The 27228-nt window shown below is 56.2% G+C and overlaps 11 protein-coding genes across 11 annotated transcripts; 6 read left to right on the top strand and 5 right to left on the bottom strand.

Annotated features, from left to right (window-relative positions):
- The first annotated feature begins 440 nt into the window (after nucleotides 1-440).
- On the top strand, nucleotides 441-2228 carry B0I36DRAFT_327760 (uncharacterized protein). Its single transcript, XM_046154512.1, has 3 exons — nucleotides 441-574; nucleotides 634-1013; nucleotides 1160-2228. Exons 2-3 carry the CDS (start codon nucleotides 814-816, stop codon nucleotides 2172-2174), a joined length of 1215 nt encoding a protein of 404 aa, XP_046010530.1. The 5' UTR covers nucleotides 441-574; nucleotides 634-813; the 3' UTR covers nucleotides 2175-2228.
- B0I36DRAFT_327757 (At2g23090 like protein) lies at nucleotides 2229-3183 on the bottom strand. The gene is made up of 4 exons (XM_046154511.1): nucleotides 3011-3183; nucleotides 2820-2894; nucleotides 2652-2722; nucleotides 2229-2504 (listed from the first exon to the last, which is right to left on the bottom strand). The coding sequence occupies exons 1-4, from the start codon at nucleotides 3017-3019 to the stop codon at nucleotides 2432-2434; spliced, it is 228 nt and encodes a 75-aa protein (XP_046010529.1). The 5' UTR covers nucleotides 3020-3183; the 3' UTR covers nucleotides 2229-2431.
- A 237-nt stretch (nucleotides 3184-3420) lies between these two features.
- Nucleotides 3421-4581, top strand: B0I36DRAFT_142486 (uncharacterized protein). The gene is made up of 3 exons (XM_046148394.1): nucleotides 3421-3664; nucleotides 3724-3856; nucleotides 3960-4581. The coding sequence occupies exons 1-3, from the start codon at nucleotides 3559-3561 to the stop codon at nucleotides 4525-4527; spliced, it is 807 nt and encodes a 268-aa protein (XP_046010528.1). The 5' UTR covers nucleotides 3421-3558; the 3' UTR covers nucleotides 4528-4581.
- Nucleotides 4582-4635: 54 nt separating this feature from the next.
- Nucleotides 4636-5760, bottom strand: B0I36DRAFT_364891 (putative methyltransferase-domain-containing protein; the record flags this gene model as incomplete). The annotated part of the gene is made up of 2 exons (XM_046159055.1): nucleotides 4636-4941; nucleotides 5011-5760. 2 exons carry the CDS (start codon nucleotides 5758-5760, stop codon nucleotides 4636-4638), a joined length of 1056 nt encoding a protein of 351 aa, XP_046010527.1.
- A 1093-nt stretch (nucleotides 5761-6853) lies between these two features.
- On the bottom strand, nucleotides 6854-7373 carry B0I36DRAFT_142478 (uncharacterized protein). Its single transcript, XM_046148393.1, has one exon. It carries the CDS (start codon nucleotides 7299-7301, stop codon nucleotides 6996-6998), a length of 306 nt encoding a protein of 101 aa, XP_046010526.1. The 5' UTR covers nucleotides 7302-7373; the 3' UTR covers nucleotides 6854-6995.
- Nucleotides 7374-10889: 3516 nt separating this feature from the next.
- On the bottom strand, nucleotides 10890-13988 carry B0I36DRAFT_327746 (uncharacterized protein). Its single transcript, XM_046154510.1, has 3 exons — nucleotides 13323-13988; nucleotides 12931-13172; nucleotides 10890-12877 (listed from the first exon to the last, which is right to left on the bottom strand). Exons 1-3 carry the CDS (start codon nucleotides 13494-13496, stop codon nucleotides 11182-11184), a joined length of 2112 nt encoding a protein of 703 aa, XP_046010525.1. The 5' UTR covers nucleotides 13497-13988; the 3' UTR covers nucleotides 10890-11181.
- A 383-nt stretch (nucleotides 13989-14371) lies between these two features.
- B0I36DRAFT_413219 (uncharacterized protein) lies at nucleotides 14372-14971 on the top strand (the record flags this gene model as incomplete). The annotated part of the gene is made up of 1 exon (XM_046161992.1): nucleotides 14372-14971. A coding segment is annotated over one exon (456 nt), but the record flags the coding sequence as incomplete, so codon positions are not given.
- Nucleotides 14972-15318: 347 nt separating this feature from the next.
- On the top strand, nucleotides 15319-16502 carry B0I36DRAFT_142459 (uncharacterized protein). Its single transcript, XM_046148392.1, has one exon. It carries the CDS (start codon nucleotides 15499-15501, stop codon nucleotides 16285-16287), a length of 789 nt encoding a protein of 262 aa, XP_046010523.1. The 5' UTR covers nucleotides 15319-15498; the 3' UTR covers nucleotides 16288-16502.
- Nucleotides 16503-19848: 3346 nt separating this feature from the next.
- On the top strand, nucleotides 19849-20917 carry B0I36DRAFT_327741 (uncharacterized protein). Its single transcript, XM_046154509.1, has one exon. It carries the CDS (start codon nucleotides 19946-19948, stop codon nucleotides 20432-20434), a length of 489 nt encoding a protein of 162 aa, XP_046010522.1. The 5' UTR covers nucleotides 19849-19945; the 3' UTR covers nucleotides 20435-20917.
- A 1345-nt stretch (nucleotides 20918-22262) lies between these two features.
- On the bottom strand, nucleotides 22263-23784 carry B0I36DRAFT_327735 (dynein light chain). The gene is made up of 6 exons (XM_046154508.1): nucleotides 23318-23784; nucleotides 23203-23225; nucleotides 23115-23148; nucleotides 22990-23051; nucleotides 22858-22927; nucleotides 22263-22771 (listed from the first exon to the last, which is right to left on the bottom strand). Exons 1-6 carry the CDS (start codon nucleotides 23370-23372, stop codon nucleotides 22707-22709), a joined length of 309 nt encoding a protein of 102 aa, XP_046010521.1. The 5' UTR covers nucleotides 23373-23784; the 3' UTR covers nucleotides 22263-22706.
- Nucleotides 23785-24051: 267 nt separating this feature from the next.
- On the top strand, nucleotides 24052-27228 carry B0I36DRAFT_327733 (uncharacterized protein). Its single transcript, XM_046154507.1, has 3 exons — nucleotides 24052-24477; nucleotides 24540-25388; nucleotides 25626-27228. The coding sequence occupies exons 1-3, from the start codon at nucleotides 24247-24249 to the stop codon at nucleotides 27153-27155; spliced, it is 2610 nt and encodes an 869-aa protein (XP_046010520.1). The 5' UTR covers nucleotides 24052-24246; the 3' UTR covers nucleotides 27156-27228.

Here is a 27228-nt window from a genome sequence, read left to right as displayed (position 1 = left end):
TGGAGAGGATGGGAGCCTCCAAGGTTTGAAAATACAAAAATAATTGTGTAGACCATCTTGCATGACAAGACTGCCATCGTGCCGGGCCATGTTTTCATACTACGCAGAGGGGCGACAAGTCTGGACGTGCTTTTGTCTTCGTTGTTTTACTCCGAAGTACACAGAAGTTGAATATGGCTTCGTGCATGCCGTATCATTCAGCCTCTCTCTGTCTCTCATGTCCGTGGACTCCGACGCCCGAGGCTAAACTCGTGGCATTTACATGCACACAACCAAAAAGCCGTCGTGCTCTCGTCCATAAGAGCACCAGAGACAGCTCCGAGATCGCTCAATCCCCACACAGGGGACTCGGGGATGGACACGACCCGCGGGAAGAGTGTGGGGTAATTGGAGTGATGGCGCCATACTGGAGCTCACGCTCGCGACCAGATTACGGTAGCAATAAGATCCCGTCCATGTTGGAGAGATATACTGAAACCACACGCCTGGGATCGGTGTATCTTTGGATTAGGACTTACACAGTAGTAGGACAACTGAACCGATCGGCAGACTTTCTTTGCATGCGGAGGACGAGGTAAGCTATCCTACTCGGCCCGAGGACCTTCAAGAGCACTCGGCTGACCTCTTTGAAAGGCGACTTAGCGTGACACCGGCGTCGGCACTGGTAGAGAACACGCAGACAAGGAGCACGGACACGAGATCACGGCGACAGCTACAGATCAAAGCTACTTGATGTGGGAGTGGCGAGACTGCTGAACCTGCTTCAAAGACATCGCCGACTAGCACCACCAGAACAAGAGCAAACCCCTGACAATGTCGTTCACCACGGTCCCCGTGCTGGACATGGCGCTCGCCGACGACCCGGCGGCCAAGCCAAAGTTCCTGGCCGACCTGCGGCACGCGCTGATGGAAGTCGGCTTCTTGTATCTGAAGAACGTCGGCATCCCGGACGAGCTGTTTGAGAAAGTCATTGCCGAGGGGCGCGGGTTCTTTGACATCCCCAAGGAAGAGAAGTGAGTTTACATCCCTACTCCGCTCTGTGAGCTCTTCTCAGAGTCCTTTGCAACCTGCTCTCCGAGACTGTCGAGTGCGACTACTGCAAACGACAAGCTCTTATCGCCAACGTGGTTCACAGCTGACAGGGAGAAAACCCCGAAAGACTAAAGATCGAGATGAAGAACGCCCGCTCGTTCCTCGGCTACTCACAACTCTCCGCCGAGATCACCGCTGGCAAGATTGACCACCGGGAACAGATCGACCTCTCAACTGAGCACCCAGTCCCGCCGCCAACGGCTCCGCTCTACGAGAACCTCCTGGCGCCCAACCAGTGGCCGTCCACCGCCGTCCTCCCGCACTTCCGCCCTGTCTTCACAGAGTACATGACGCTCATGTCGGCCATGAGCATCCGCTTCATCGCGCTCGTGGCGGAGGCCATCGCGCTGCCGGCCGGCGCGTTCGACAAGTACTTTGACCCCGCGGGCCAGCAGCAGCACAAGCTCAAGGTCGTCAAGTACCCGGACGTCGCGGAGCTCGACCTGCCTGCCGGGACGGAGGCCCAGGGCGTGGGGCCGCACAAGGACAGCATGCTGACGAGCTACCTCCTGCAGGCGAGCCACCACCGGGGCCTGCAGGTGCAGAACATGGCGGGCCAGTGGATCGACTGCCCCCCGATCCGGGGAACCTTGGTCGTCGCGATCGGGCAGGGGCTCGAGGCGCTGACGCGGGGCGTGTGCTGCTCGACCACGCACCGCGTGGTGAGCCCGCCGGCTGGCGAGGGAGCCAGGTTCAGCATCCCCTTCTTCCAGGGCGTGCGGGGCGGGACGACCTTTAAGGATCTCGAGGAGGTCGGGATCGGGCATGCGATTCCCGAGAGCGTGGTCGAGCAGAGGAGGAAAGTGCTCGAGGCCAACGGCGGCAAGAGGCTGGACGACTGCGAGTTCACGTTCCGGAGCGGCGGCGTGGCGGCCACCCTGGGCGAGGCGACACTGCGCAACCGCGTCAAGAGTCATCCGGATGTAGGGGAGCGGTGGTATCCCGATATCCTGAGGGAGATTCGGGCCGAGCAGGCTGCGCTCGAGAAGCAGCAGGACGGTGCGGGTAATGGTGGTGGTGCTGCTGTGACGAACGAAGCGTCGGCAGATGCGACACAGACTCCGGTTGTGCGGGCGCACTGAAGACGACATGCACCTCGATAGATCCTGTCAAGGCCAGGAAAGCCTTCACGTAGCACGCTTTTGAACGCTTGTGCATTTTTCTCTTCTCTCTTTGCTCTGAATGATCATGTCGCTCGTATAACGTCGTGAGTCGTCAACGCCCTCCTTCCCCCCCTGCCACTCACAACAACTCCGAAAACATTGGTATAGGTTAATGCAAATATCTCCTTGCTTTCTATCACACTTGATTCGCCTCGGTCTCGCGTGTGCAGGTCGACCTACGCGGCGGCATAGGTAGGGAAGCAATCCGCAATGGTCTTGCTGTGCTTGTTGGCAGCGTGCTCAGTGAGCCTAGAATGGGAGAAGACGGGAGGTCAGTCACATGTGTTTCTTTGTTTCTGACAAAGCCTCGAAGTCGACCAGCGTAATGTCTTATGGGTAAAAGCTCCCCACAGAATGGCGGTATCGGCGCGGAGTCGGGAAAAGGCGGGAACATACTGAGGAGCACGAGTTGTCTTGAGGAAGGTCGACTTGCAGATCTGGCACTGGATGTCCATGGCCTTCTCGTTCTGTTTGCATGCAGAGAAAAAAACGTCAGCTTCAAGGGCCCTGTGGACCGTAGTCGGTGGACGCAGCCTGTTGCCGAGATGAAGAAGGAGGACGAACCGTCTTGAGCTGGGACTTGGCGGTGCCCTTTGCGTCCTTTGCGTTGCGATCACGCTTCTGCGCGGCTTTGGCTCCCTAGATGAACAGCAAGGCCGTGTCAGCAAGTGCGCCCTTTTGAGGTTTCACCCGCGATGGGCAAAAAGAAAGGCGGGTATGCCTGAGGGGAGAGATCGGCGGTGATGCCCACTCACGTTACCCATTTTGAAGGTGGAAGTTGGGGGACCTGGTGGAAAACGCGAGGGTGACTTGTTGTCGAGAAAAACTGGCGGTCGGAACTGTTGCAGCGTGCTGGCTGGCGGGGGAGAGAGAAGCGAGAGGGTGTCGTCGCGGGGATCGGGAGCAGATAACTAAGCGCCGTTGAGATGCGACGGGCTTTTTCTTCGAGAAAAATTGGCTGCCTCCGGCTTACACGTGCTGGAGCCCAGGCAGGCCCAAAGTCACGCCAGCGCAAGGGTCCTGCCTGCAGGCCTGGACTCGACTTTGGGGCCACTAAGCCCCTCCTGGGCAGGCGCTCCAAGGGCGATGATCAGGGATTGGTCCCCTAAAACTGCCCGCTTTTACTGGGCTAGGCACCGTACCAAGCAACCGCTATGTAGCGTATGTCTGACCTGCACGTCTCAAGTGCGTGATGAACCGAGCCACCGCATTGGAAACCACCTACAAATGAGAGCAAGGACGTTTCGACTCAGTCACTAGTCTTGGTCTCCCTGCGACCTCATCGCAACATACTCGTTGCAACATGTCACGTCCTGTCACCTCGCCCGATGACATCTCCAAGGAGCAGTTCTCCCAGCTCCTCGGCCAGTACGACAGTCTGATACAGACTCTGTCCGGTTCCACAACGTGTAACTTCACATGCCCGTCAAATGCGTCTCCTTAAATACATGTTAATACGTCCCAACAGCCAAGCCAGGAACCCGAACACTTCAGGAGTTGGATCAGTTTCGATACGAAGAGGCCGTGGCGGCCTTTAGCTCATCCAAGCCCACACGCCAGATGACACACGATGATGTGAAGACACTAGTCGAGTGGAAATTGTAAGTACTCTTTGTGTTTCCATGACCCAGAATATCTCGTCCTATCAATTTGGTCGTCTGTCTCGTCTACTGCTGCAATCCGTGGTGTCTAATCATGTCGCAGGCGGCATGGCAAGTTTCGTCCCACTCTAATGAGCCTCGTCTCATCAAATGCTTCGGCCAATGTCGCCAACACCATCCAGAGCGCCTTGGCACAATACTGGAAAACCAAGGACGCCGACGCTGCCCTGAAGACCATCTCCTCCCTAAAAGGTGTCGGCCCAGCAACAGCGGCTTTGCTGCTGTCTGTACACGACCCTGAAGATGTCATTTTCTTCTCCGACGAAGCCTTTTGGTGGCTGTGTTGTGGCGGCCAGAAGCGGCCGATCAAGTACAGCCCCAAGGAATACCAAGCGCTGAGGGGGGCCGCGCGTGTGCTGTCCAAGAGGCTCGAAGTAGGTGCGACAGATATCGAAAAGGTGGCATATGTCCTCTTCAAAGGGGAAGTTGCTCCCGAAAGCGGGCCGGTAGCGGACAAGAGACCGAAACCGAGCGCTGGGAAGACACAGCCGCGGGCGGCGACGAAGACCGCAGAGGCGGCACCGGAGACAGGGACAAAGCGGAAGCCGGCGAATGGGGGGGACGAACACGCTTCAACTGGGGTTCGTAGGTCGAAACGCGGAAAAACGTAGGCAAGGCGGCTCAGATTGATAACCTCGGGGCAATGTCTAATCATTTGAGTATATCTCGTTATCTTGACTTGTCGTTCTCAGTGAATCCTCTCGGAGGAGGATGACACCTCAGAGTCCGACAGGGTGCGTCTTCTGCCCAAAGACAGCCCACCAACACTTGACCTGCTGGGTATCGCGATCCTCATCCCAATCATCCTGGGCCTCGACAATATGTTCCTCGAGGCATACCAGGTGTAAGTGGCTTTTGGCAAGGGTCGAGCGAAGCCTATCCAACAAGACGCTTGTCAATGAGTCCCTCAATGGGCTCATGAGGACAACCCGTGCCTCAGGCTTGGTAGAGAGATGCTCGCATATGGCTGCAGCGAGCAGTTCGGGATGGTCATCATCATAGATCGCATCTGCGGCAAGTATGATCTGCGAGAGGCTTCATATGAGCGAATGTGACTTGATGATGCTGGCGAGTGTCTGTGCTAGTGAACCTACATCAAACTGATTTTTGTGGGCGAAACGTTCATCGTCTTTGCTCTCGTCATCGTCGTCAAGGGGACCGCCCCAGGTAAGAGCCGCTTGGTCCAGACTTCCACCTAATCTATCAATAGTGGACCGGTTCGCGTCCACATTGAACGATAAGTTCGATATGATGGTGGGAAGATCGCCGAGCAGCACGTTGGCCCGCCATTGCCCGGCGGCGGCCATTCCCAACAAGCCTGTACCGGAGCCAAGCTCAAGAATTTTAGGACGTGTATTGGGCTTGTCCAGCGCGAGCAGATGAGCTAGAGAGTCTTGGGCAATGCTTCCCAGAAGCTGAGCCAGAGCATAAGATGAAGCCCATGTCTTTAGACCCAGCGCATCCCCCGTAATTGGGGGCTCGCGGACGATGAGTTCGAACGAAGACTCCTCGGTCTCCCGCACAAACGGCCATCGGCGCACGAGCTCGCCCATCCCAGCCCTGCCGCATCGCTCTGATATCCGCCGACTAGCCTCATTCCACAAAACCTCCTGCTCCTCCTCGTCCGTGATCCAGGAGAAGCCGCTCTTGATCATGGACGACAGATAGCCTGCGACTTCGCGCTGGTACTGAGCAGACCGCTCATGTTTGCTGATCATATTCCGTCTTGAAGTGTCTGGACCCCATACTGGAGGTTCATATCTGAGAGAGTGGAAACATGCGAGCAACTCGTCGTATGATGGTCGCTGCCAGACCTGCGGGAAGTCGAGCACAGAAGTGGCCATTTTCCGACAATCTGAATTCCAAGACTGATTTTCCCCGTCAAGGCCTGGAGTTGAGCTGCGGCTCTACGGACGAACAGGGCACCTCTAGGCGAGAGCACGGCAAATGTTTCGGCGGCAGTCGTGAGTCAGTGGCCAGCGCGATATAAAGGCAAGACCTGGCTTTTGCGGGAAGCGCCTCAGTGTCCGCACCACTCTTCCGGGAACCAACACAGGCAAGAGAAATGCATCACGAGAACGTGTTGTGTGAGGTTCCTCCCGTGTCCCAGGCTTTCATCTGCCGATGGACGTAGTTGAAGCACGAAAAAAATGCACAATGGAGGAGCGGCCAGAGCCACATCGTGAAGTGGATCTCATGAGGGTCGCTGAATATCTAGGAGCACTTGAGCAGTGCAACAATGCAAGCACAATGTCTACAAGCGATACACGAGCAGTTGTCTACGATTTATCAACAGTCAGGCCTGTAAGATTCCGATGTTGCATACAAACAAGTACGAAACATTCAGCGGATGGTCGAAGTCGTACGCAACGTAAAGGTACCGCCACGCGACCAAATTGGTGGGGCCTATACAGTGAAGCTGCCTGAGGCTTTAATGGGGGTTGAACCTTCACCAGGCAGAAAGGCGCGCTCTCATTGGGCAATCTGACAACCCCCAATTTTTCGCCCGCTCTGTGACTCGAAATTGTCCAAGGCAGCACGGCACCGAGCTTGGCTTTCTTCCTTTCCTCTTCTTCTCCTCCCCAAGCACCATCCCCATCAACGCTGCGTTTCTATGCTACAAACAGAGCAGACTGCGTCCTGCGCAGTCTCTCGGCTCGTCTCTTGCTCCGTTCTCCGGAATCCTGCACCAGACAGTACAGCCACCTCCTCCAGCATATGAGAAATTCGGAGTAATCTTCAACCCACACCGCGAGTCGCCCGCCCTGCTGCGGGATCGACCGGTCTGCCCGTAAGGGTCTCGCGTGACTTCACGCCTGCAATTGGCATCAGAAAAGCAGGGCGCTGCCGGGCTGCCTCACGGTGGCTCCGAGCAGTTCTGCCCTATGGGAGAGCCGTTGCGAAGATTGTGTGCGAACACTTGAGTGCGATACGCAGCGTGCTGTTGCTGCCCAGAGGACTTCAAACCCCCGCTGGCGCAGTGCAGCACAATTCGATTCTGATTACTCTGGTGGGGATGGTGCTTCACCCCTTTTACCCCTTCAGGTACGCTGCCCGTGTCCTTCCTCTAACCTGAAGATCAAAGAATACTACTAACTATTCTGGCTTTGCCAATGCCTTGACCTCGATGGACGATGGCAGCGCTTGGCAGATGGGGACAAGCATAGTTGCCGCCACACATTTCCTGCAACCATGAAGATTTTCCGTTCGTGTAGAGTAGCCTCGCCTTGCAGTAACCACGCGTGACGGAGTGACTAGACTGGGAATACTTCCCGATCTTAATTTTGATCTTGATGAAGCCACGTGATCTTCGACCGGCATCATCGGCAAGCACCTCTGCAGGGACGATCAAGAGTGTTGTTACACCTACTTTTCCGATGAACATCCTACTGCACACCACGCAAGTTCGCACAATTCATCGCAATGAGTCTTGAGAGCAAATATCAATATCCTCGACCACGAATCTCGCCAACACTGCACGGCTACTTGGTCACTCGTTTCGCACAAACGCAAACGAGACTACGACGCTTGGCAGCGCCCCCAGACTCGTGCCTCATCTGAGATCATAAGTATTCATGGACCAAGTGTTCATGAACCAAGGCACTGTCCCAGGCTATGGGCGGTTGGTTACCGAGTGTGCACGAGCTGGTCCTTGCATTCCGACTCAGCATTTGCGAACACCATGCACCCACTTGATTCGATGGGCTCTCGGGACAAGAGGGCGAGCAGCAAGCATACTGTGGATGATGTCACTCATCACCGCAGCTTGCTCATGTCGTCACAGCTTCACCATGTCATCAGAAGGGAACAGAGCTTTGTTAGACTAGACGGGGCAAGGCTCCTCGAGCAAAGCACCTCCAGTGTCTTCCGCCAGAACCCTAGCTCAGCCATCATGATCGCCAAGGGGTAAGACAGCCCCGGCTGCTGTGTGGTGGCGTGTCGCTAGGGCAATTCGGGCATCTGAGGAGCTTTCTTGCACCACACAGTGAGCACATACCGCGAGTTCCGGCGTCTGAAAAGGGTACATGTCAAAGATTTCGACTGAAGTACTGCGCGAAGTACCCTTCTGCAGGGATTGTGGCGCCGTGCCGCTCTTTGCAAGGGTTGCGAACCACCAACATCATTAAACATCCTTGCCAACGGTCTGGCCGCAGCCAGAGCAGCCTGATGCGAACGCGGCAATGTAGATGCAAGAAAGGCGCACATGGGGAAACACAGCCACTCTTCAAGCACCCCCGTCGTATAGTGTGGAGATCTTATGAGGGCAGGGTGCCTTGCACGCTAGCTTGGGCGCTTAGCTGCTGCGAACGACGCGGCTGCTTAGCGGGAACTACGGATCATCCCGTCACTTGCATGACAGCAGCCGCCGGCGGGGCCGCGAGTCATTCGCTACGGCTTGACATGGTGCTGCCAGGGACCATGTACATCTCCAGTCCAACACAACTGGGAATGCCGACAACCCTGCACGTCGGTACGTACTGCCGTATGTCGGCCCCATTTTGCTGGCTAGCGAGTCGATTGCCCACCTCAAGCCAACGACCGCACCACCGGTTAATCAAGGGTTAGGGGAGTTGTTGCCCCTCAAGCCAAGCGATCCAGGGGTCTGGGCCGGCGCATGGGCTGTTCTGATAGGTGGGTTAGACGCGATATAGCTACATCCATGCAACGCCAGACCAGTTCTGGCAGCGAATGCTCTTCCAGCAAACTCACATGGCCCACGCGAGGATCTACTCCGTCGACAACTCTGCGCACTCCGTCTACACCTGGCGCAGACTTTCAGAGCCGTTGATCGGAGGCCAGCATCGTTGTTGTTGGCTCGTCGATCACTTGGCCGGAGCGACGAGGGTTCCTGTAGCCTCTTGAAGCCCTCCACTTTCGGCGACAAGCTCCTCGTCCGACATCACACTTTGCACACGCTAGACTCCGGGTTGAACCATGCGGCGCTTCTTATTACTGATCGCGGGGGTCGTCCCTCTGACGAACGCGGGTGCGCCGCTGCTGCCGATCTTTCCCGACGACGGTCTGAACGCAATGGGGGGAAACCCTTGGGCTGACATATGAACCCGAGCAGGACAAACCCACCAGGAATCTCCCACTGCCCGGCCCATGACCATCACGGAACTCATCTGGTCTGGCCCCTGCAGTGGTATGCATGCAGTCGGATCTATGTACCCGCCCTTTGCATCGCAAGGCTGCCAATCCTCGCTTTGGGACAGAGCGGAGCTGGCACCGCGTGCGCCCATGGAACACATGCAGCGGCAGGGCGACGAGCATGAACTACGGTTGTCCACATTGTGAAGAGCCGCTCCCGGAAAGTAGGCTGCAGCCGACACCCCGTTTCAATGTCACTTGACATGCAGGCGGCAGGGACACGGCCTCGCGGTGCAACAGGGATGCCTCCAAAGCCGTCCAGCCAACAACAGCATACCATTCTTCACGAGGCTGTGTACACCCCTCTGCTGAGAATGGCCAGTCGTCACATCGTGGTGCACTTGGAGACGGGCAAACCCAACTGAGAATCGTTCCAGTCTCGTTCGGACGAGATCCTCTATTGTGGGCTCTCTTCTCGCCTAAGCGAGCCAAAGTCGAAACAGGGATATGATGGACACCGCCACCATCACCAGTTGGCTCACAACGGGCTGCACACCATCGTCTTTGAACGGCACAAACTTCCGTGCTTCCCGCTCCACCACTGTTTCATGACAGGCTTCACGCGGATGCCAGGCTTCTGTTACATGATTCAAGAGCCGCGCCTGGTGGTTGACACCCTCATGGAAAGTGACACAGACCCTGTTTGTCTCGGCGGCGTCTGTCATACCCTGTGGTCCTCGCCATCGCCATCACCAACACCAACACCAAGCATCAAACTGCCCCCACCTCGGCCTTTCGGGGTCGCTCGCAAGGACTTCCTTCTACAAACTGTGATTCCTTCCCCCCCACCGTCTAGTACGAAATCGGATCTAGCAGCAACAGCACCTGGATGTTGGGATCGACAAAGGCAGCGTCCTGACTGACTCTACAGGGCAGCTGTAGTCACACCACCCCCTCGCCTGTTGCCATCCGTGATCACACTACCATGGGGGAGCACGGGCATGGTAGCCGAGCGCTAGCATGCGGTTGGCTGGTTCTTCCCACGTCTTTGATGGAAAACTAGTGAACTTCGCCCCCGTGACTTTTTCCAGGCGCCCCCCCCCCCCCAATCGTTGGTTGGTAAGACGGCTGGCTGGCCCTAATGACAGGCCTAGAGTCTGCCCCAACAAGCGCGATAACAGTGGCTGGGGGGAGGGGGGGTGCTATTGGTCATCATCATCATCATCATCATCAAGGACAAGGACGGGGATCGGCTGCTTAACTCGCAAAACCGCCGCGCTTAAGTCGCCGTGTGGTGGGAAAAGATTCCGATCAATTTTTTCCGCACTCTGACATTGGATGGGATGGCGCCCCCCTCCAGTGCCGACCTGTCCGCCCGCCAGGTTGGCATGGCAAATGGTCTGCTGGACTGCAGCCAGAAAGCATATTCTCAGGTGGGCTTCAGAGAGAATATATGCTCGTGTAATTTTGACGGAGCAAGCTCAGACTGCTGCCCGGCTGTCCACGATTTCGTTCATGTTTCAACTTTGAAATCCTGCACGGGCCATGCTACCTAGGGCTTTTGCGAAGGAAGACAGAAAAAAAAAACCGATCAGAATTACACGACAAGCACGCGAGCCACGAGAAGCCAAAACCTTTTCTGTACTGCTGCTCTGCGGACAGAAAGTGTACAAAAGACACCCGCCGAATCATCGAAGTGCCCAAGGTCAATAACTACGTAGAGACGGCATTTTGCACAATGGGAGTGCCGCGGGCAGGCCTGCTAACCCTTTCATCGGTGCACTCCTGCTTCACGGAAACAATCCAGACGTCACAAGCTGCATCGTTGAATGTCAAAGATACACAGGTTGGTCAAGTCAAGTGGCACGCGTTGCTGTGATGGTTGATGGGATATAAATGTCAATTCATTTCGTCATGTACATAATCGCAAATGCTTGTTATTCTAGGTTGGGTCCGTTTCCCAAAATGCAAGGCAAAATCATGCAGCCAAGATGATGCGGCTGTCTGTTCCATGTCTCCCAACTCCGTTGCTCGTCTGATGATTGAATAAAGCAGAATGCAGGTAATCAGGCATGCGATGGATCCGCCGCCCACATCCAAATCACTTTTGGGTAGCCTCTCCTTGTACCATATGCGAATATTAGGTCTAGACAGGCGTCGGCGTATAGCACAACTCATGCTGACGCCGCCACCTCGCGAGAGATCTCTGTTTTCCACGCGACAAGCCGCCGTCGCATGGCAAGCAGGTCTTGGAGCTTGTCCTGAGGAGGCTCCTCGAGCTGCACAATCTCTCGGTGAAGCGCCTCATATCGTTCGTAGCACCGTGTGAACAAATTGGCTCTTTTGAGCACGTCTTTGCTTACTCGCGAGTTCTTGCCCGAGACAGATTCCTGATCAGAGTCGAGCTCCTTGCGCTTCTTGACGATGCCAGCAGACGAGCTGCCATAGGTGCCATTGATGCTGCTGACGCCATTCCGGGCACGTCCGTAGCCCTGGCTTTGGCTGCTGCGGTCGTCAAAGTCAGAAGCATTTGTCGGGGGCGAAGAGGCGAGCGGTGAAGACTTTGTCGGAGATGTGTTCTTGTTCTTTGCAAGTGTTGAAGACGAGACATTGGCAGCCCCGTTGCTCCGCACCTTTTGACTCGAGTCGACGTTTTTCCGTTGGCTGGGCTCAGAGGATCTTTGGTTGACGACAGGCGCCCGCGCCACGGGTGGCTTGACAGGCTCTTTGGGCTTGAGACGCTTGCTCAGTGGTGCACCAGAACTCGAGCTACTGTCGTCGTCATCACGCGCTCGTTTTTGCGGAGCTGGGGACGGCACTGCTCGTACAGGTGGTCGAGGGGCCCGAACGACTGGTTTCGGCTTCGCTGGCAATGTTGAGGGAGTAACGTGTTCCCGTTCTCGTGCCCGCTCGACAGGCTTCTCCACAGGTCTGTCCCGCGGCTTTTCGGCAATTTTTGGCTTCGCAGCTGAGGTTGATGATGACAGCGGGACTTCATCCTGGCTGCTGGAAGAATCATACACAAATTCATCTGACAGAGGCACTTTTCTGCCCTTGTCCTCCACAGCTTTGACCTTTGCCAGAGGCTTCTTTGGTAGCACAGGCTTCTTTGTGACGGAAGACAACACCTTCTTCGGGGGCACCTCCCGCTCTGCCACCTTCTTGATCTTTGTGCTGCCCGCTTGCGAGCCACTCCGTGCCAGCGGTTCGCCACCCTTGGACAATCTGGAAGAGTCTGCTTCGCTCTTGTCCCCATCGTCGGGCTTTTGCACAGACACTTTCGGCACCGGTGTGATGTTGCCCTTCGCAAGTGTCGCTTGTAACTTGCTCAAAGTCTTGCCCTTGCCACGCTCTTCAGGCGCCAAGAGCCTCTCCCATTCTGGCGATGTTGTGCCGATGCGCTGCTTGTCGTACTGACGGACAGCACTGTCGATTGCTGCTTGACGATCGCCGGGCTCGTTGTATGTGTAGTTCCATACGTCCAGCTCTTTCCAATACAGCTTCTTCAGGCTCCAGCTATTGCTAGGCTGGTCAAAGCTTGCCACCTTCTCGAGCGTGGGTCTCAGGTCCTTGACATCGCCAAGCCACTTCTTCTCCAAGTAGTCATACGTCCTGTCCCGCGCTGCAAGTTCGTGCACAAGAATACTTCGTTGTTCCTTGTTCTTCTCGAGGAGCTGTTGAGACGCAGATATGGCAGGATTCGGCGATGAAACGCCGTTGAGAGCCGGGCTCGCAGGGAGTGACCGTGGTGTCGAGCCGGACATTGCTGCGGCCATGGCGGACCTTCCAGGGGCAAGGAGCTTCGAAGACGGACGGGCGGTCTTGCCCTTCTGCTTGATGTCGCTCGACAGACCATTGGTAAGGCGAGTACTGTAGGTTGCATTAGCACCACCCAGAACGTCTGGGCCACTTTGTGACCATACCTGTTGCCACTCTTCTCAGACTCCGGCCCTGACGAGGATGATGAGCGGCTCATGGCTCTACCAGATCTCTCGCCTTGCAGGGCCAGGTCTTGCTTCGTCGGCTTCTTCCAAAGGGACTGCGCAGGATGTGGTAATCGTTGAGCGAGCGTGGAATTTTCGTCGGGGTTCGTGAGGAATAAGTCATAATCATGTGAGTCGGGTATCGGTTCGACAATGTGGGATCTCCCTCCATATTCGAAGCACTGTTGAGCGGGATACAGGTCAGCCTTCTAGGAAACGCCAATTGGAGCCGACGGCGCCAGGGGGCTGTCACCTAAGGACAGAGGGAGGGTGATGATGCAGGGAGCAAGCCTCGTGAAGCAGGCGAGCTCAATCGCCAAGGTCATACTCACCGGTTCGCTTCCGAGCACCAGCTCTATCTCTTCTCCATCTTGCACACATCTGATCATGTCTTCAATCATGCTGTCGCTCAGCGTGATCCCAAACGCCTGACGTGGTAGAGCACCAGCCGCCTTGGCCGAGCTCTCCAGGTGGAGGCCAGCATCGGGGATTGTGAGAGTAGTCATCCTGGCCAGCAGTGCGTTCTACCAAGCGTCGAAGGGCTGTCGTGTAGAGGGATTGCCTCGAGAGGTCTCTACAGGGGACCTGGTTGTACAGCCACCCAGCAAGGGGAAACTGCCAGCCGCAGTCCTGCGCGTAGCAGGACCGTGAGTAGTCCGAGGGCGAAAGTCGAAGGTCCTCGTCAAGAGCTCGTCACATGGCGAGTGAGGCAGGGTGAGCTGGTGTTTATCGAGGATGAGCTGCAAGATGGGACCTGCAGATGGAGCCGACGATGGCAGAGGTGGATCGGCGTGGGATAGTCTCTCTCGGGAGCGGCGAGCTGACGTCGATCTACGGATCGAGGTGTCGGGAGGACTCTGCTGGGTCAAGCGGGTGGCTTCAAAGGCAGGCAGGCAGGTGGAATTAGACGAAACCACCAGGACAATGGGCAGGCCAGCAAGGAGGAGGCAAAACGAGGGTCGTGGTCTGGTCGGTTGAAGAAGAGAGGGCGTAGGAGGTGCAGGCAGAGGCAGAGGAGAGACACACGCAGGCACGGCTTGGGCGAGTAGCACGCAGAGCAGGAGGTACGGTGCGACGGCACGGTGCCGGGGTGCGAGCTGCTGAGCAGCAAGGGAACATGACTGAATGGGGCCATGGGTGGGCTGGGCTGGGGACGCAGGAAGGCAGCTGCTCCTGCACATGCAGCGGCGCGGCTTGGACGGGGCGCCCTGCCCGGGTGCCAATGGCAGACTCGCCGTGGGTGGGGGAGCCCTGGCATGGCATGGCCCTTGGCAGCCCTGGGCCCTCCATTGTCGCCCTCCCCGTCCGTCCGCCCGCCTGCATCACCACTTCCAGAACACCCGCTCGTCCTTTGTGCGACGCCATGGATGTCGACCATGCATGTCCCACGCGCTGCTGCAGAAGAGCAGGTGCTGCGTCCTTCTCGTCCTCGTCCTCGTCCTGCTCAACCCTTTGTGCCACTGGCCGTGCCCAGAAACAACTCTCACGCCTCTTCAAACAAGGCCCTTCTCGTTGTCAGGGACCGCCGTCCGTGCTTCTACAGCAGGCTCGTGCCCATCCAGCCACTGCCAGTCCAGCAGTCCACGCCGATATGACTCCCCCGCTACAGGACCCGACAACAGGGCCGGCACCGTCCTCCATGGTGACTGGTGGAGCTGGATGCCAGGTCAACCACCCACCGTACCCGGCCGTGGCTGTTCAGCAGTGGTCGCCAACTCAGCAGCAAGCCACCACGGCCCTTGGCCCTCGCCCAAAATGGTCGTCCGGGTGGTACCCCCGGCAAGGGTCGTCGCTCCACCCTCGTTGGGATGTCCTGCCTGTCCACTGTAAACTTTGACATCTGCGACCCATTCAAGTGGTGCAGTCAAGCTGCGGAAGCTCGGAAACAATGGCGAGCTTGCTTTGCCCGCGTCCAAGCAGAGACGTGCTGTGCTCGACAGCGGCGATTGCCCGCCTCTAGTCTGTCTGACTGACTGTCTGTTTGCCGGTGAGGCCTGTTGTTGCTGCATGGTTGAAACCACGGAGTCCAGTCGCAGCACCACTCCGCCCCAGACGATCCACTTCCGAAACTTTGCCTCGTTTACGAGGTGCTGCCAATGTCAAAGACAAAGAGACCGCCATTGACGGACGCTGCTGGCAATCGCCCATTGCCAACGACTCTGCTCTGCCAGCCCGCCCATACAGTATGGGGCTCTGGAAGGAACCAGTCGCCTGCTTGACCAGGATCTCCCCCCCTTTGGGCTCTCTCGCCTGTTTTGCCTCAAAGCTCCCAATGGGATGGCCGGGACGAACGAGCAATTCGGGAGACCCACCGTCATCTGCACAGCTCAAAGCCAGCGCGACGTCCGGCTCCCGTGGTGGCTCCACCTCATCATTGTCTGTGCCTGCCACCCTCGGCAATGGTCAAACAGACTCACGATGCTCGTGCCCCCAGGTACGAGCATCGCAGATGGGCCGGAAGAATGAAACACAAGCAATGCCGACATTGTGACCAACACAAAGGGGGGCATGTGGCAAGGCACTCCAAATACGCTACGGAAGCACCAGGCCTCGACACAGCGTTTCCTGGAATCGGATTACATCATTCCGACCTCCCTTGGTACAAGACCCACCACTAGTAAGCCACGCTTTTCATGGCTCGTCCGAAAGCCAATGCTCGCGCCATTTCGAAAGCAGCAACCTTGGACAATAATGGTTCTCCGTATCGGATGGTCCTGCTTCAGAGACAAACTCAACACGAAAGAACAATGGGGGGTCCATGGAAGCAATCGTACGATGTGCTCTTGCCCTTCTACGATACAGCAAGATTCTCATCTCACGAGGCGCCGGCCTGCTAGCGCGCCGACGTCGACTCCTGACGTGCTGATGGGGGCTGGGGCCGACATCCGCCGCAAGGAAAGCCAAGCACTGATGTACGCCTCGCTGTGCACAAACTGCGACTATACTGTAGATACGACTTTGTCTCAACGGGACGGTTGGCACGATCCACGACCCTACGCCACGGCTCAACTGTGGGCCACTCGCCTTCTCCAAACGAAGGCCGAGCGTGATCCACGGAATGCGTGCAATTTCACCATGTGTACGACGTATATGCTGCACATCCCTCCCAGCTCATGCCATGCGCCTTGCAAGACGATCAGAAACCGACAGCAAATCTGCATGTTAATTGCGGTGTTACATCCTGCGACGCGTGGGAGTGACCCACGTCCGCTCTCAACCTCTGCCACAACATATAACGCTAGGGTTTGTCTCTGCGCGGCAGGACGCAAGTGCGCATCGCTCCGGCGCTGGTGTTGAGCTTCACCACATGACTGCTACACAGTGGATTTGGTGGTCATATTTACCGAACCCGTGCGATGCCGATGCGTGGTGGTTCACCTCCACGAGGACAAGTTGTACAAGCTTCCTAGTGGCAGATTACTCGCGCTTTGTTCATCCCAAGAGCTACGGGGCACCTAGCACCAAGAGGAATCACGAACCATTTGCGGGCTCGGTAAGCAAATACCAACTATTCCCAAGACTGCTTGTATTGTAACCGCCATTCCTTTCGTGCACCGCCATGCATGAGGCGATGCTCAATCGCAAAGATCGGCAACGATGTAGGCAAGACGAAACCCTGTCGCAGATCGACGATTGTGTTCAGAACTTGTGCAGCGTTTCACATTCTAAAGCGATGGTGTTTAGGCGCACAGAGGACGCCCCCCCCGACGCAAGAAGACGTGCAGGCTAATTGGCTGGAACCCTAATAACAGAGCGGTGTCTCTTGGACACAATACGGAATGACTCTGCCAGCAACAGAAGCGGGCTGGAGCTAAATTGCAGGGCGACTTGCATGTTGTACAAAGACGTCACAGGGTCAAGATGCATTTGTGCTCCTCTAGGATGGCTCCAAGCACACGTTGTATCGGGCGGGCCCTTGCGTGAGGACTGGCGACAGTCGCAATGCACAGCTCCGTGGAATCGCTCGTTTTGAAGGGTGGGGGCCGGCGCTACATGGCAACCAGTCCTGGAGGCTGCTGCCGGGAGCTGCCAGCCCCCACGGAAGCGGGAGCGGGCCAAGGATGGCTTGTTCTTCAGCATCCCCAGAAACATGCGGCAATAATGATAATTCAACCCACGCCACGGCTTGGCCGTGCGGGCGAGCCATCGATCTCCCAGAAATCTCACCACCGAGGCACGCCTGGAATACTGCCTGCAGGCGCAAGCAGAGAGCCACTTTCGAGGGCAACTTGTTCATCCATGTCGTCATGGCGTCAGCTCAGCAGGCGCAGACACGGCATGCCCCAGTGAGACTTGTCCGTGGCAAGCTGTCTGTCGGTCACACACACACACCCCAGCCCTGCCAGCTTGTGTCTGACACTTGTGCTCGCCGAGCGAACCAGCAGCTGCTCATTCGGCCAAATGCGGCTGTGGAATCGAATTGGATTGGTAAGAGCCGGCTTGAGACGGGACTTCCGGCATCTGTTTGTGTGGGCAGTGCAGTCAGGACGACGTGATGTGACCCCGGCGAGCTGCTTACCTGCCGATCCCTCTTCGGTCAAACGTTGCAGGCAGTCCAGCATTCGTGTGGGCGCACATCGATTCATCTCATGTAAGCCATGAGGGGTCCGAGTCAGCAGCTGAGGCCATCCATAGCCTACGCTGGCTGCTGCTCCATGGCGCACCGTCTTTGGTGTTCGCATGCAACACGACGACCGCATCGGTCTGCTGCCATGGCCTTTTGGCCTCTCTACGTGGACAGCGTTCCCAACATGGCGATATGCCGTGACTAGCTCGACGAGCAGCTAGCTGTACTGAACGATGCTGGCCGGCTTTGCTGCTGTGTCTCCCGACTGCCGCTATCAGAGACCCCCGGTTGGCCGAGAACCGGTGCAGTTGCACTTGTAGCATTTACTGGCATGTGCAAGAACCGAAATCAGACAGTTGAGGGCCAGGTCATGCTATGTCGTCCCGGGCGGTCCGGATTCTTGCTCCGCATCGCCATTGCACCTATGTCGATTCAAAGCCAAGCACACAAGCAGGCAGGCAGGCAGGCAGGCGAGACAGGTTCGCTGCACAGGCGTGCCTCCCAGGCACGAGTGATGCACTCCGTCCAACCTCGCGGTACAAATAGTACGACTATTCTCGAGCTTAGGTAAGAATGAACTGGCGGACCAAACTCTGTCCCTGGGCGCGAGCACCAGTAGAACCCCACTGGGCACGAGACAGGGCCTTCCTGCTTCCTCCTCGGAGACTAACGGGAGGCTTTGTGCATCCGGCCTAGTCTTTCCGGATTGGCTTCCCTCCTCGCGAGTGCTCCCGCGCGGCAGACGCTGTCCTGCCATGCCAGACATGCTTGGGCTCGGACGGACACCAGGTCAGACACGAGCGATTGATGCCCAGCTGAGAAGACTGTATACACCTCGATGCTCTTTGGGGTGTGCAAGATGGCCCTCCTTCAGTCTTAGGGCCAGGAGTGTCAGGCGACACCACTATGTACTGTATGGGCAATCTCGCCAGGGCGGGATGCGAAACTTGTCCCCCGACGGAAAGCCTCCCCTCGGTCCTGTCGTTGACTTTTGCTTGCTAGTCCCGGGCGGCGGGCCCATTTGGAGTGGTTCCTTACCCGAAGAGAATGACCGTTGGTGACTAAAACAGGCGTCAAACTGACAACAGGCTTACAAGCAGGCAACGGGGTTCACCGAGGCCGCGGAAGCGAAAAAGCAAAGCACAGTATCACGCGACAACCGCAGCTGGGCATTGTTCGTCAATCACGACAGTGAAGAACTCGGAGGCAGGGGGCAACACTAACCACCTTGACACCATCCAACGACCGCTCGGGCCCACGTTAGACACTGCATCTGACCATGTTCGCACACAGCGAGCGACTCAGCCGCTCCGAGGAGGAGGATGTGTCTCGCGTAAAGAACGAAAAGGGAATCTGGGGTTGGGCAGCGATCCCAGAGTGTCTCCTGCCAGGGCTAGTGTTGGCGGGAAGAGCGGGCTGGACCCCGAAGCGTTATGCCACTTCGAGCCAAGCACCAGGCGAGCAATGGACTCGGCCGGCGCCAAGTGGGAAGCGCTGCAGCGCCCGCTAAGCCTAGCGCAAGCTCTAGACTCGCGGGTTTGTTATCGGTGTCGGCGGCGGGCGAGGCCTATCAACTCTGTGTAAATGTACCGCAATCGTCTGGCAACGACGACCAGAGGTGTGGGCTTGGCGGATAACTATTGTTCTCGCGCGCGCGAGACGGGGCCGGTCTAGGTTTTTAAGATTTCTAGAGCAACAGCCGGCGCCGTCGATGGAGCCTACCTAAGCCAGTCAACCTGTTCTGGGCTGCTGTACATACGCTACGTGCTGACAGTGGTTGACGCTGGCGGCGACTCTCGGACCAGGCTACGAACCATGAACCCATCTTTCTGGCGGGGTGGCTGCGCTAATCGCAGCAGCCGAAGAATATCTCGCCAAATACTACCACAAAGGCCTCGCCAACAACAACCAAGGGCCTGCTCTCTAAACACGACGGCTTCCCGCATCATGCTACACGCTGCTTCAGCGATGCCACGATGCCCCCTGTGACGGCAACAAGGAAGGTGGATGACGAATCAGTGATGGCTTCCTCCCCCTTCCTCGTGCAAACCTGGTCCGATCAGATCGACAGCCAGGGGTGTCTTGGGTTGTGGTGTGGTGGGTGGGTGACCCTCTCTCATGGAACATGCTTTTGGGGCCCGGGCCACCTGAACAAGGGGGCGACCTGCCGTTCCTGGCGATCATCGTTCAAGGGCGCCTGCATCTCGAAGACACGACTACGACGACGATGAGAAGGAGGAGAAAAGAGGAGGAGGGAGAGGAGGAGGGAGAGGAGGGAGGGATATCGACCTCCAAGCTTGCTTTACAAGAGATATGACCCATACCAGATTTTGACTTTGAACGGGTTTTCGGGCAGTGAACAGGGGTCCTACTGACGTATTGCCGGATATGAGGTACATATTCCTTTGCGGGCTTCATGTTTTCCTGCAGAGCTCCTCTGGACCGACGAGACATACTCTCCAAAAAATCGCCACGGAAAAGCCCGACAGGGGGGGCAGGGAAAACCGCTCAGGCTCTCTCTTTTCTATGGTTGCTGTTTCCCAGCGAGAAGATATTCCCAGCAGAACAATCAGTGTGCGCGCCGCCCACGAACCCGCCTGCCGTATTCAGACCACAAACCTCACCTCCCACCACGTACGTACTCGTTATATTCCTTACCCAAAGGCTAGGGATCCTCGTGTCGCGCGCGTGTGCGTATGCAACACACACATGTTACAAATGCTAGGAAGCCCCGTCCTTTACCCGTCAGTCCCGTTCCCCCCAAATCATATAATCCATTCCCGTTGCAGAAACTACGGAAAGGGCCATTCCATTGGGGCGCGGGGAGGAGAGCGGGAAGCCATTGCAGGGGGGGAAGAGAGGAGGAGGGGGGCCTGAATAACAGGCCGCATGCCTAAAGTACCTACTCTACTCCGTAACCGCGAGTGGCCTGATTCGGCAGGACGTACTCTGTATTTACGTGCAAAATGAATGCATGAGATCTTGGCCTGGGTTGGGTTTTCCCTCGGCAATAATTTGACACCAACCACCAACCACCACCAAAACCCTCGCCCTTGATCTATGGATAAGAAATGTTAGTTGGATTGTATCCGACGGGTGACGAGGCAACGCCCGGCGGAGCAATTTTAGGTTCGGTGGCGTGCGTTCTATATACATTATCGGCATGTCGTCGAAATTGCATTTTTGAGTGCCCGAGTATGGAAGCAGGTACACGAGTTGAGTCGAGGAAAGAGAGGTAATTTTTTTTTTTGGCAATGACACCACGCCCGCTTCGTCCCAACTTGACTGTTTGGAGCAGCTCAATGGGGAACGGGGCGGGGGGTGGTATGCAGCATTATGAGCCGGAAACCCATGGGGGTGGTGGTGAATTGCTTTCCGCTGCTTCAAGGAGCCACGACATGTTTTGGAGAGGCGCCGGGGTATACGTAGCCCCCCCCCCCCCATTTATCCTGGACGTCAGGACGTGAAAAATGACACTTCTGGGGCGTCCTTTGAGAAAGCAAGGGGAAATGATGCCGCTCCAGCGAATGTGGCATACAGGATTATTATTGCTCTATAGATGGGTCATTTCGCCAACTTGCAGACCATTATATTGTTTGTTGTGTCGTCTGGTTTGTGTCCTATGGTGGCCTGGAAACATACGGGTTGGTCGTGAAAGAGCCCGTGGGGGCCCTTGTTTAATTCCTGGGCATCCCGCTTTGTTCTTGTGCCTTGGACTTTACTCTGTTTCTCAGCCATCAAAGTGATACACCATAGCTTTTTTTTAGGGTGTGTAAGCGGACAATTAGACTTGACGACATTGGATGGTTGATCTGACTTTGCTCGGTTGCCGACATGCTGCCATATTCTTCTCCCGTGTCATGTCAAGTGCTGTTGCCCTAAGTTCCGTTACAGCCTTGGTAACGCGATCGTGTGTGTGTGTGTGTGTGTGTGTGTCCAAATTCTCGTGCCCCAGGATTTTGTGCCGCCGGGGCTGACGAGCTTGGGCCTTAATGCCCGGCGGGCGCGCGCGCGCGCGCGCGGATGCCGGATCCGCGGCCAACGTTTTGTTGTTGGTCCCGAAGGCGGTTTGCGGGTCGATGGAGATCACGTTGGCGGGACTTTGCTTGGCGGACCTGTGATGTTCTTACTCGCGTTGGTTTATCGGCCGGGTGGCCGGCTTGAGATGGCAGTCGACGTCTTTTCATGCTGTCAGTTATGGTACTTTGTCCCTGCTTGGCTTTCGCGAAAGAGTAAACCGCAGCGTATGTATGTCGTCAAGGATTATTAGCCGTACTCGTGTTCAGTTCTCCAACAAAGAAGGTCGTCTCCTTGTGTAAGTGTAAAGAGATAGGCAGGCCCTGCAGACCCTGCAAGCAGTAAAACCTGAGCTGTCCCATCAGGACGGATAGGACAAGTTGATGACGTTGGCCGCCATTCTCGGCACCAGAGTCTATGATAGACACAGACGTCTCGCAAATGATCGGTATAACTGGGAACTTTTACCCCGAGGGGATTGCGTAGCGCATTTTTTGTGTGAAGTCTTGCCGAATCAAGAGGCAATTGGTACCATATTTCGAAATGAGGATGCCCAAGGGAGACACATAGTGGCTATGAGTTGTAACTTTTTGGGGGCTTCTGACCATGCAGCAATGGACATTTGACGGTCGTTCAGCGGTTGACTGCGTGATCACTCATCGTTCACCTCCTACATGGCGGTCATGAATTGCGAGATTCTCGGTTTGGAATTGTGTCAGAGACTTTACTAGCTGACTTCTAACCTGAGTGGAGTATGCGGTCGAAAAACGAATTCAAGAATTGCTTGGGAACTTGTCTGATGCAATTAAGAAACAAGAGGATCGGCAGCCATGAGGTTCTTGCTAACATTGAGCATTATCCTGCGGTTCTTTCTGCGTACCAGTAATACATATTGACGACAGACGTTGCTCATTTGTTGAATATCATACTATCAGAACACATGGTCCATTATTGCGAAAAGCGTCGAACCCGCCCTCGAGCCGCTCGATCCATACGAAGGACAGTGGTCACTTCCGCCTCCTTTTTGTTTCTAAGTGCCGTGGCATCACCCCAGCAGGCTCATACCCAACAGTGACATCACTCCCTGCGGTCGAAGCGAACACCGCATGGTGGTGCGACTCCTGCTGCCGACTTACTGGGTCTTGAACAGCAGGATCGCGCAGTGGCCAAGGTAGAAGTAGATGAAGTGTTTCGTCTCTATTGAATAGAGATGGGTCAGTAATAAAGCCTCGCAATAAATGAAGAGACAGACAAATCGCCCAGAGGAAAAGACAAGGGCATACCGTGGGTCACGAAGCTGCCGAAATTCCGGCCAACAATGCAGTGCCATGTTGGTCCCTTGCGCTCATCGAACTGTGATCCTCTTAGTCAATGCGCTCCATGCCCGAGTTTCGCATCGCGGATGTTTGACGTACGGTCCTCTTGATGTGCTGAGCGATATCCTTTTCGATGGTGAACTTCTGCATGGCTTCCTGGGCTGTACAAACATATCCCATTAGCCGGAGAATCCCTGGGATCTATATGTCGCAATGACACCTACCAACTTCAATCGACTCGGCTTGCATGTCGTCCGTCTGATAGGGAGTCAGTGTGGTGATCGTCTAGCAAGCACTCGGGGGAGAGCGAACCATATCGGCAGACTTGATCTGAGCTAGGTATTTGTGATGAGATATCAGCGAAGCTCGAATAGGGTGGGTAGCCGCTGGGGATCGCTGGCTGCGCGACCGCACTTCAAACACTCACCCTCGAGTCTCTCGCGAGCCCCCGTGCTGGGAGGGGCAGCCTGCTTGTCCGCCATTGTTGAGTTCTGAAGAGTGGTGCCCGTTGTCCAAGGACGCGTCTATGAGAGATGCAGGTTAGCTCCTGCACGACTACACGAATCGAATTGCGGCGCCACGACAGCAGGTCGGTTCGCGTTGGGTTGGCCATGCGCTCCGAAGCCAGGCGCAATGCACTGGATATGACCGATGCTCGGTGTTTATGTCGGCCTCACCTCGAGTGGTTGCGTATCAGGTGGCCGTTGAAGCGAACGACCAGGCGGGGCGCGATGGGCTGATACAGGGGGGTGGTTGTGGCGATCGAGTGGACTTGTCAAGATGTCGTCTTGGTCGAAGGTTGTTGGGTCGCAGCAGTGTGAGGAGGAAAGCAGTGTGGTGTGAGGTTGTCGTGGAAATACTTACCGCTGGCGCTTGCTTGGGACTGACCGGCGCCCTGCAGCAGAGACACGGGGGGGATCACCGGGTCGGGGTCCCTCCAATTGGCCACTAAGCCGTGCTCCTGCCTGAACGTCTCTGCCGTCGCAATTGCCCATCACCCGCACGCGCCTTATCGCTGCTCTTATCGCAGCTCTAGTCTGCAGTTGCCCGCCGCTTATGTAAGGTCCCGCTTGCAGGTGGAGCAGTTGTCGGCTGGTCTAATCTAGCGGGAAAAAAAGTTGGATCTCCGTTGCAAGGTGCAATGACCTTTTTTTTTTTTCCTTTCCCTTTCATCACTTGCCTCGCTGCAAAGCACTCTGAACCCTCGCTCTTGCCGGGTTCACCTTTCTACGCCGAAACCATGCATTGAACAGTCTTCTCGCTGGGCACGCGAAGACTTACCTTGCAGCCCGCTTACAAGACCGAAATCACACCCCGTGTGCACTTTCACAGACAGGCCTCAGCACGTCACCAAGCATGGAGTCGTCTCGCGTGTTCGTTCGGGGCTTGCCCCCGACCCTCGACGAGGCAGGCTTCCGCAAGCATTTCCAGTTCTCGAGCGGTACCATCACCGATGTCAAGCTCATGTCCTCGCGACGCATCGGCTATGTCGGCTACAAGACTCCCGAGGAGGCCAGGCGGGCCGTGAAGCACTTCAATCGTTCTTTTATTAGAATGTCCAAGATTGCGGTCGAGCTTGCTAAGCCAGTATGTCCTTCCAGCTCTTCTCAACTGTCTCCAAACTCTTAAGCTGACTGGCGCCCCTTCAGATTGCCGACCCATCGCTCGCCAGCATGCGCGGACCCCGGAGTTCAACGGTACCATCGTCGAGGTCGACTGTGCCATCTGCACAAATGAGCCGCGATGCGAAGGCCGAGGCTGACTCCGCCGAGAATAACAAGAAGAGGAAGCGCGAGGCTGTGGACGAGTCTGATCCCAAGCTTAAAGAATTCCTCAATGTCATGCAAGCGTCCGGGCGCTCCATCCATGACATCGTTCCCGAGACACTCGACGAGAGGCCGGCTAAGGTCAAGGCGGTCACTGTCCCGGAAAATGATTCAGATGACGAGTACGAGAACGTCCCAACCAAATTTAAGCCGGTCGCTTCCCGCGCTCGTGCGGAAGCAGGAGCCACACCACTTGCTGCAAAGCCACCAGCTGAGGAGTCCAAAGCCCACGCGGAGGCAGACGAGGCAGCCGGTCCAGCGGCTGCCGAAGATGTTGACGCGGAGATGCCTGAGGCGCCTGAAAAGGCACCTGCGGCGGCTGCCACAGATGACGACTGGCTGCGATCCAGGACAAATCGCCTTCTGGATCTCGTCGACGAGGACGATGAAATTCCCCTCAGACCAACGGAGCCTGCACAAAGCGCTATGCCTAAAGTGTCGGCTGCACAGTCATTGGATGCAGCTGAGGCAGATGCCACAGAAGCTCCTGACGCCACCAATGAGGTTTCGCCCAGTGAAGAAATGGGTACGGAGGACATTGCCCCCGTCTCCAAGGACGACGCCATGGAAACAGTCCACAAGACAGCGCGTCTGTTCATACGGAATTTGCCATACACGGCTACCCCGGAAGATCTGCGCACCCACTTCGAGCAATGGGGCACGATTGAAGAGGTAAGTTTACCACGCAACTTTCTATACTTCTGCAGACAGGCAATCACGCTTGCCGGCTTCCCACCTTTTTATTATTATGATGAATCCCAGATAGGGACAGCTTATACCAAATGGTATTTGATGAGACGTCCTGGGCTCGTGTTTTAGTAGATGCTGAGTTTCTGAAATAATTCCTCCCTTGTTCCGTTTTTCACTATTGCCACCATCATCTTGCATTCCTTACTAAGATGACAATAGGTTCACATGCCAATGGACAAGACTGGCAGCAACAACCGGGGTTTCGCCTTTGTTTTGTTTGTTGATGCAGACGCCGCTGTCAACGCATTCCAGAATGCCGCCGCATTCTTTCAAGGACGCTTGCTTCACGTGCTACCTTCGTCCGCGAAGCGGGACCACAATCTTGACGAGTACGAGCTGTCCAAACTTCCGCTCAAGCAGCAGAACCTCATCAAGAAGAAGGCAAAGGCTGCGACTGACAGATTCAACTGGAACTCACTGTTCATGAATCAAGATGCCGTTGTCGCCTCCGTGAGTGCGAGGTTGGGCATCACCAAGTCGGAACTGTTGGACCCTCATTCTAGTGATGCCGCTGTGAAGCAAGCGATTGCAGAGACCTCCACCATCCAGGACACCAAGGCTTATTTCTCTGCCAACGGTGTAGATCTCAATGCTTTCAAGTCCGGTGCGCGTGGCGACACGTCGATCCTGGTCAAGAACTTTCCCTATGGTACATCTGTCTCAGAGCTTAGGACACTGTTTGAAGAGCACGGCCAGGTTCTGAAGGTTCTTATGCCTCCTGCGGGCACAATCGCCATTGTGCATTTCGCTCAGGCACCCCAAGCCAAGTCAGCCTTCAGCAAGTTGGCATACAGGCGGTTCAAAAACTCCATCCTGTTTCTTGAGAAGGGACCAAAGAACTTGTTCGTGGGCGAAGGCGAAGAAGGCTCCCAGGAACCGGCACCTGCTCCTGCAAGTGCTAGTGATGCTCCTGGCTCGGCAGGGGGCTCCAAGCTCTCTGTCTCAGAACTCCTGGGCAGAGAAACGGACGAGGTCAAGGCTGAGACAGGCACTTTGTTTGTGAAGAATCTGTCTTTCCAGACCACCACAGAGCAGCTTGCTGCCTCGTGCCGGCACCTTGAAGGCTTCAAATCAGCAAGGGTGAAGACAAAGACGGATCCTAAGAAGCCCGGCCAGATCCTCAGCATGGGCTTTGGCTTTGTCGAGTTTAGCAGAAAGGATCTAGCCGAGGCTGCGTTGGCTGTACTCAATGGCCATGTGCTGCAGGGCCACAAGCTCGAAGTAAAAGCCTCGCATCGGGGCCACGATGCGGCCGAGGAGCGCCGACAGGAAGACCAGGCCCGGAAGGCTGCGGGGCATCGAACCAAGATTGTCATCAAGAATCTGCCGTTTGAGGCGAACAAGAAGGATATCCGGACCCTGTTTGGCACCTACGGACAGCTGCGGAGCGTGCGGATCCCCAAGAAGTTCAACCACGCATCGACCCGGGGCTTTGCGTTTGCCGAATTTACCACACCGCGGGAAGCGGAGAATGCATTCAACTCGTTGCAAGACACGCATTTGCTTGGGCGCAAGCTTGTGCTCCAGTTTGCTGAGGCGGAGGCAGTCGACGCCGAGGAGGAGATCGCCAAGATGCAAAAGAAGGTCGGCCGCCAAGCCAACAAGGTGGCACTTCAGCAGCTCACTGGAGGGGGCCGAAAGAAGGTCACGATCGGGGGCGATGGCGACGAGGACGAGGGGGACATGTGAAGACCAGGATACCCAAATACAAGCACGAGAGCTCTTCTCTGCTCTGATTCCCCTAACACACACCATGACATGG

Source organism: Microdochium trichocladiopsis (genome assembly GCF_020744255.1).
Source record: "Microdochium trichocladiopsis strain MPI-CAGE-CH-0230 chromosome Unknown B0I36scaffold_7, whole genome shotgun sequence".
Taxonomy (NCBI): Eukaryota; Fungi; Ascomycota; class Sordariomycetes; order Xylariales; family Microdochiaceae; genus Microdochium; species Microdochium trichocladiopsis.
Note: the sequence above shows the minus strand (reverse complement) of the source record. Positions and strands in the feature narration are given on the sequence as shown.

Coding starts and splice junctions, on each gene's coding strand:
- B0I36DRAFT_327760 (XM_046154512.1), top strand. CDS start 814: ATGTCGTTCACCACGGTCCCCGTGCTGGACATGGCGCTCGCCGACGAC. Junction 1,014..1,159: donor GACATCCCCAAGGAAGAGAA/GTGAGTTTACAT, acceptor AAACCCCGAAAG/ACTAAAGATCGAGATGAAGA.
- B0I36DRAFT_327757 (XM_046154511.1), bottom strand. Junction 2,723..2,819: donor CCAAGTCCCAGCTCAAGACG/GTTCGTCCTCCT, acceptor GCATGCAAACAG/AACGAGAAGGCCATGGACAT. Junction 2,505..2,651: donor AAGACAACTCGTGCTCCTCA/GTATGTTCCCGC, acceptor CTCCCATTCTAG/GCTCACTGAGCACGCTGCCA.
- B0I36DRAFT_142486 (XM_046148394.1), top strand. CDS start 3,559: ATGTCACGTCCTGTCACCTCGCCCGATGACATCTCCAAGGAGCAGTTC. Junction 3,665..3,723: donor TCTGTCCGGTTCCACAACGT/GTAACTTCACAT, acceptor ACGTCCCAACAG/CCAAGCCAGGAACCCGAACA. Junction 3,857..3,959: donor ACACTAGTCGAGTGGAAATT/GTAAGTACTCTT, acceptor ATCATGTCGCAG/GCGGCATGGCAAGTTTCGTC.
- B0I36DRAFT_142478 (XM_046148393.1), bottom strand. CDS start 7,301: ATGTTCATCGGAAAAGTAGGTGTAACAACACTCTTGATCGTCCCTGCA.
- B0I36DRAFT_327746 (XM_046154510.1), bottom strand. CDS start 13,496: ATGACTACTCTCACAATCCCCGATGCTGGCCTCCACCTGGAGAGCTCG. Junction 13,173..13,322: donor TGGTGCTCGGAAGCGAACCG/GTGAGTATGACC, acceptor CCCGCTCAACAG/TGCTTCGAATATGGAGGGAG. Junction 12,878..12,930: donor TCTGAGAAGAGTGGCAACAG/GTATGGTCACAA, acceptor TGCAACCTACAG/TACTCGCCTTACCAATGGTC.
- B0I36DRAFT_142459 (XM_046148392.1), top strand. CDS start 15,499: ATGTGGCAAGGCACTCCAAATACGCTACGGAAGCACCAGGCCTCGACA.
- B0I36DRAFT_327741 (XM_046154509.1), top strand. CDS start 19,946: ATGAGGTACATATTCCTTTGCGGGCTTCATGTTTTCCTGCAGAGCTCC.
- B0I36DRAFT_327735 (XM_046154508.1), bottom strand. CDS start 23,372: ATGGCGGACAAGCAGGCTGCCCCTCCCAGCACGGGGGCTCGCGAGAGA. Junction 23,149..23,202: donor AGATCAAGTCTGCCGATATG/GTTCGCTCTCCC, acceptor ACTCCCTATCAG/ACGGACGACATGCAAGCCGA. Junction 23,052..23,114: donor AGCCGAGTCGATTGAAGTTG/GTAGGTGTCATT, acceptor ATGTTTGTACAG/CCCAGGAAGCCATGCAGAAG.
- B0I36DRAFT_327733 (XM_046154507.1), top strand. CDS start 24,247: ATGGAGTCGTCTCGCGTGTTCGTTCGGGGCTTGCCCCCGACCCTCGAC. Junction 24,478..24,539: donor CGGTCGAGCTTGCTAAGCCA/GTATGTCCTTCC, acceptor GCGCCCCTTCAG/ATTGCCGACCCATCGCTCGC. Junction 25,389..25,625: donor AATGGGGCACGATTGAAGAG/GTAAGTTTACCA, acceptor AGATGACAATAG/GTTCACATGCCAATGGACAA.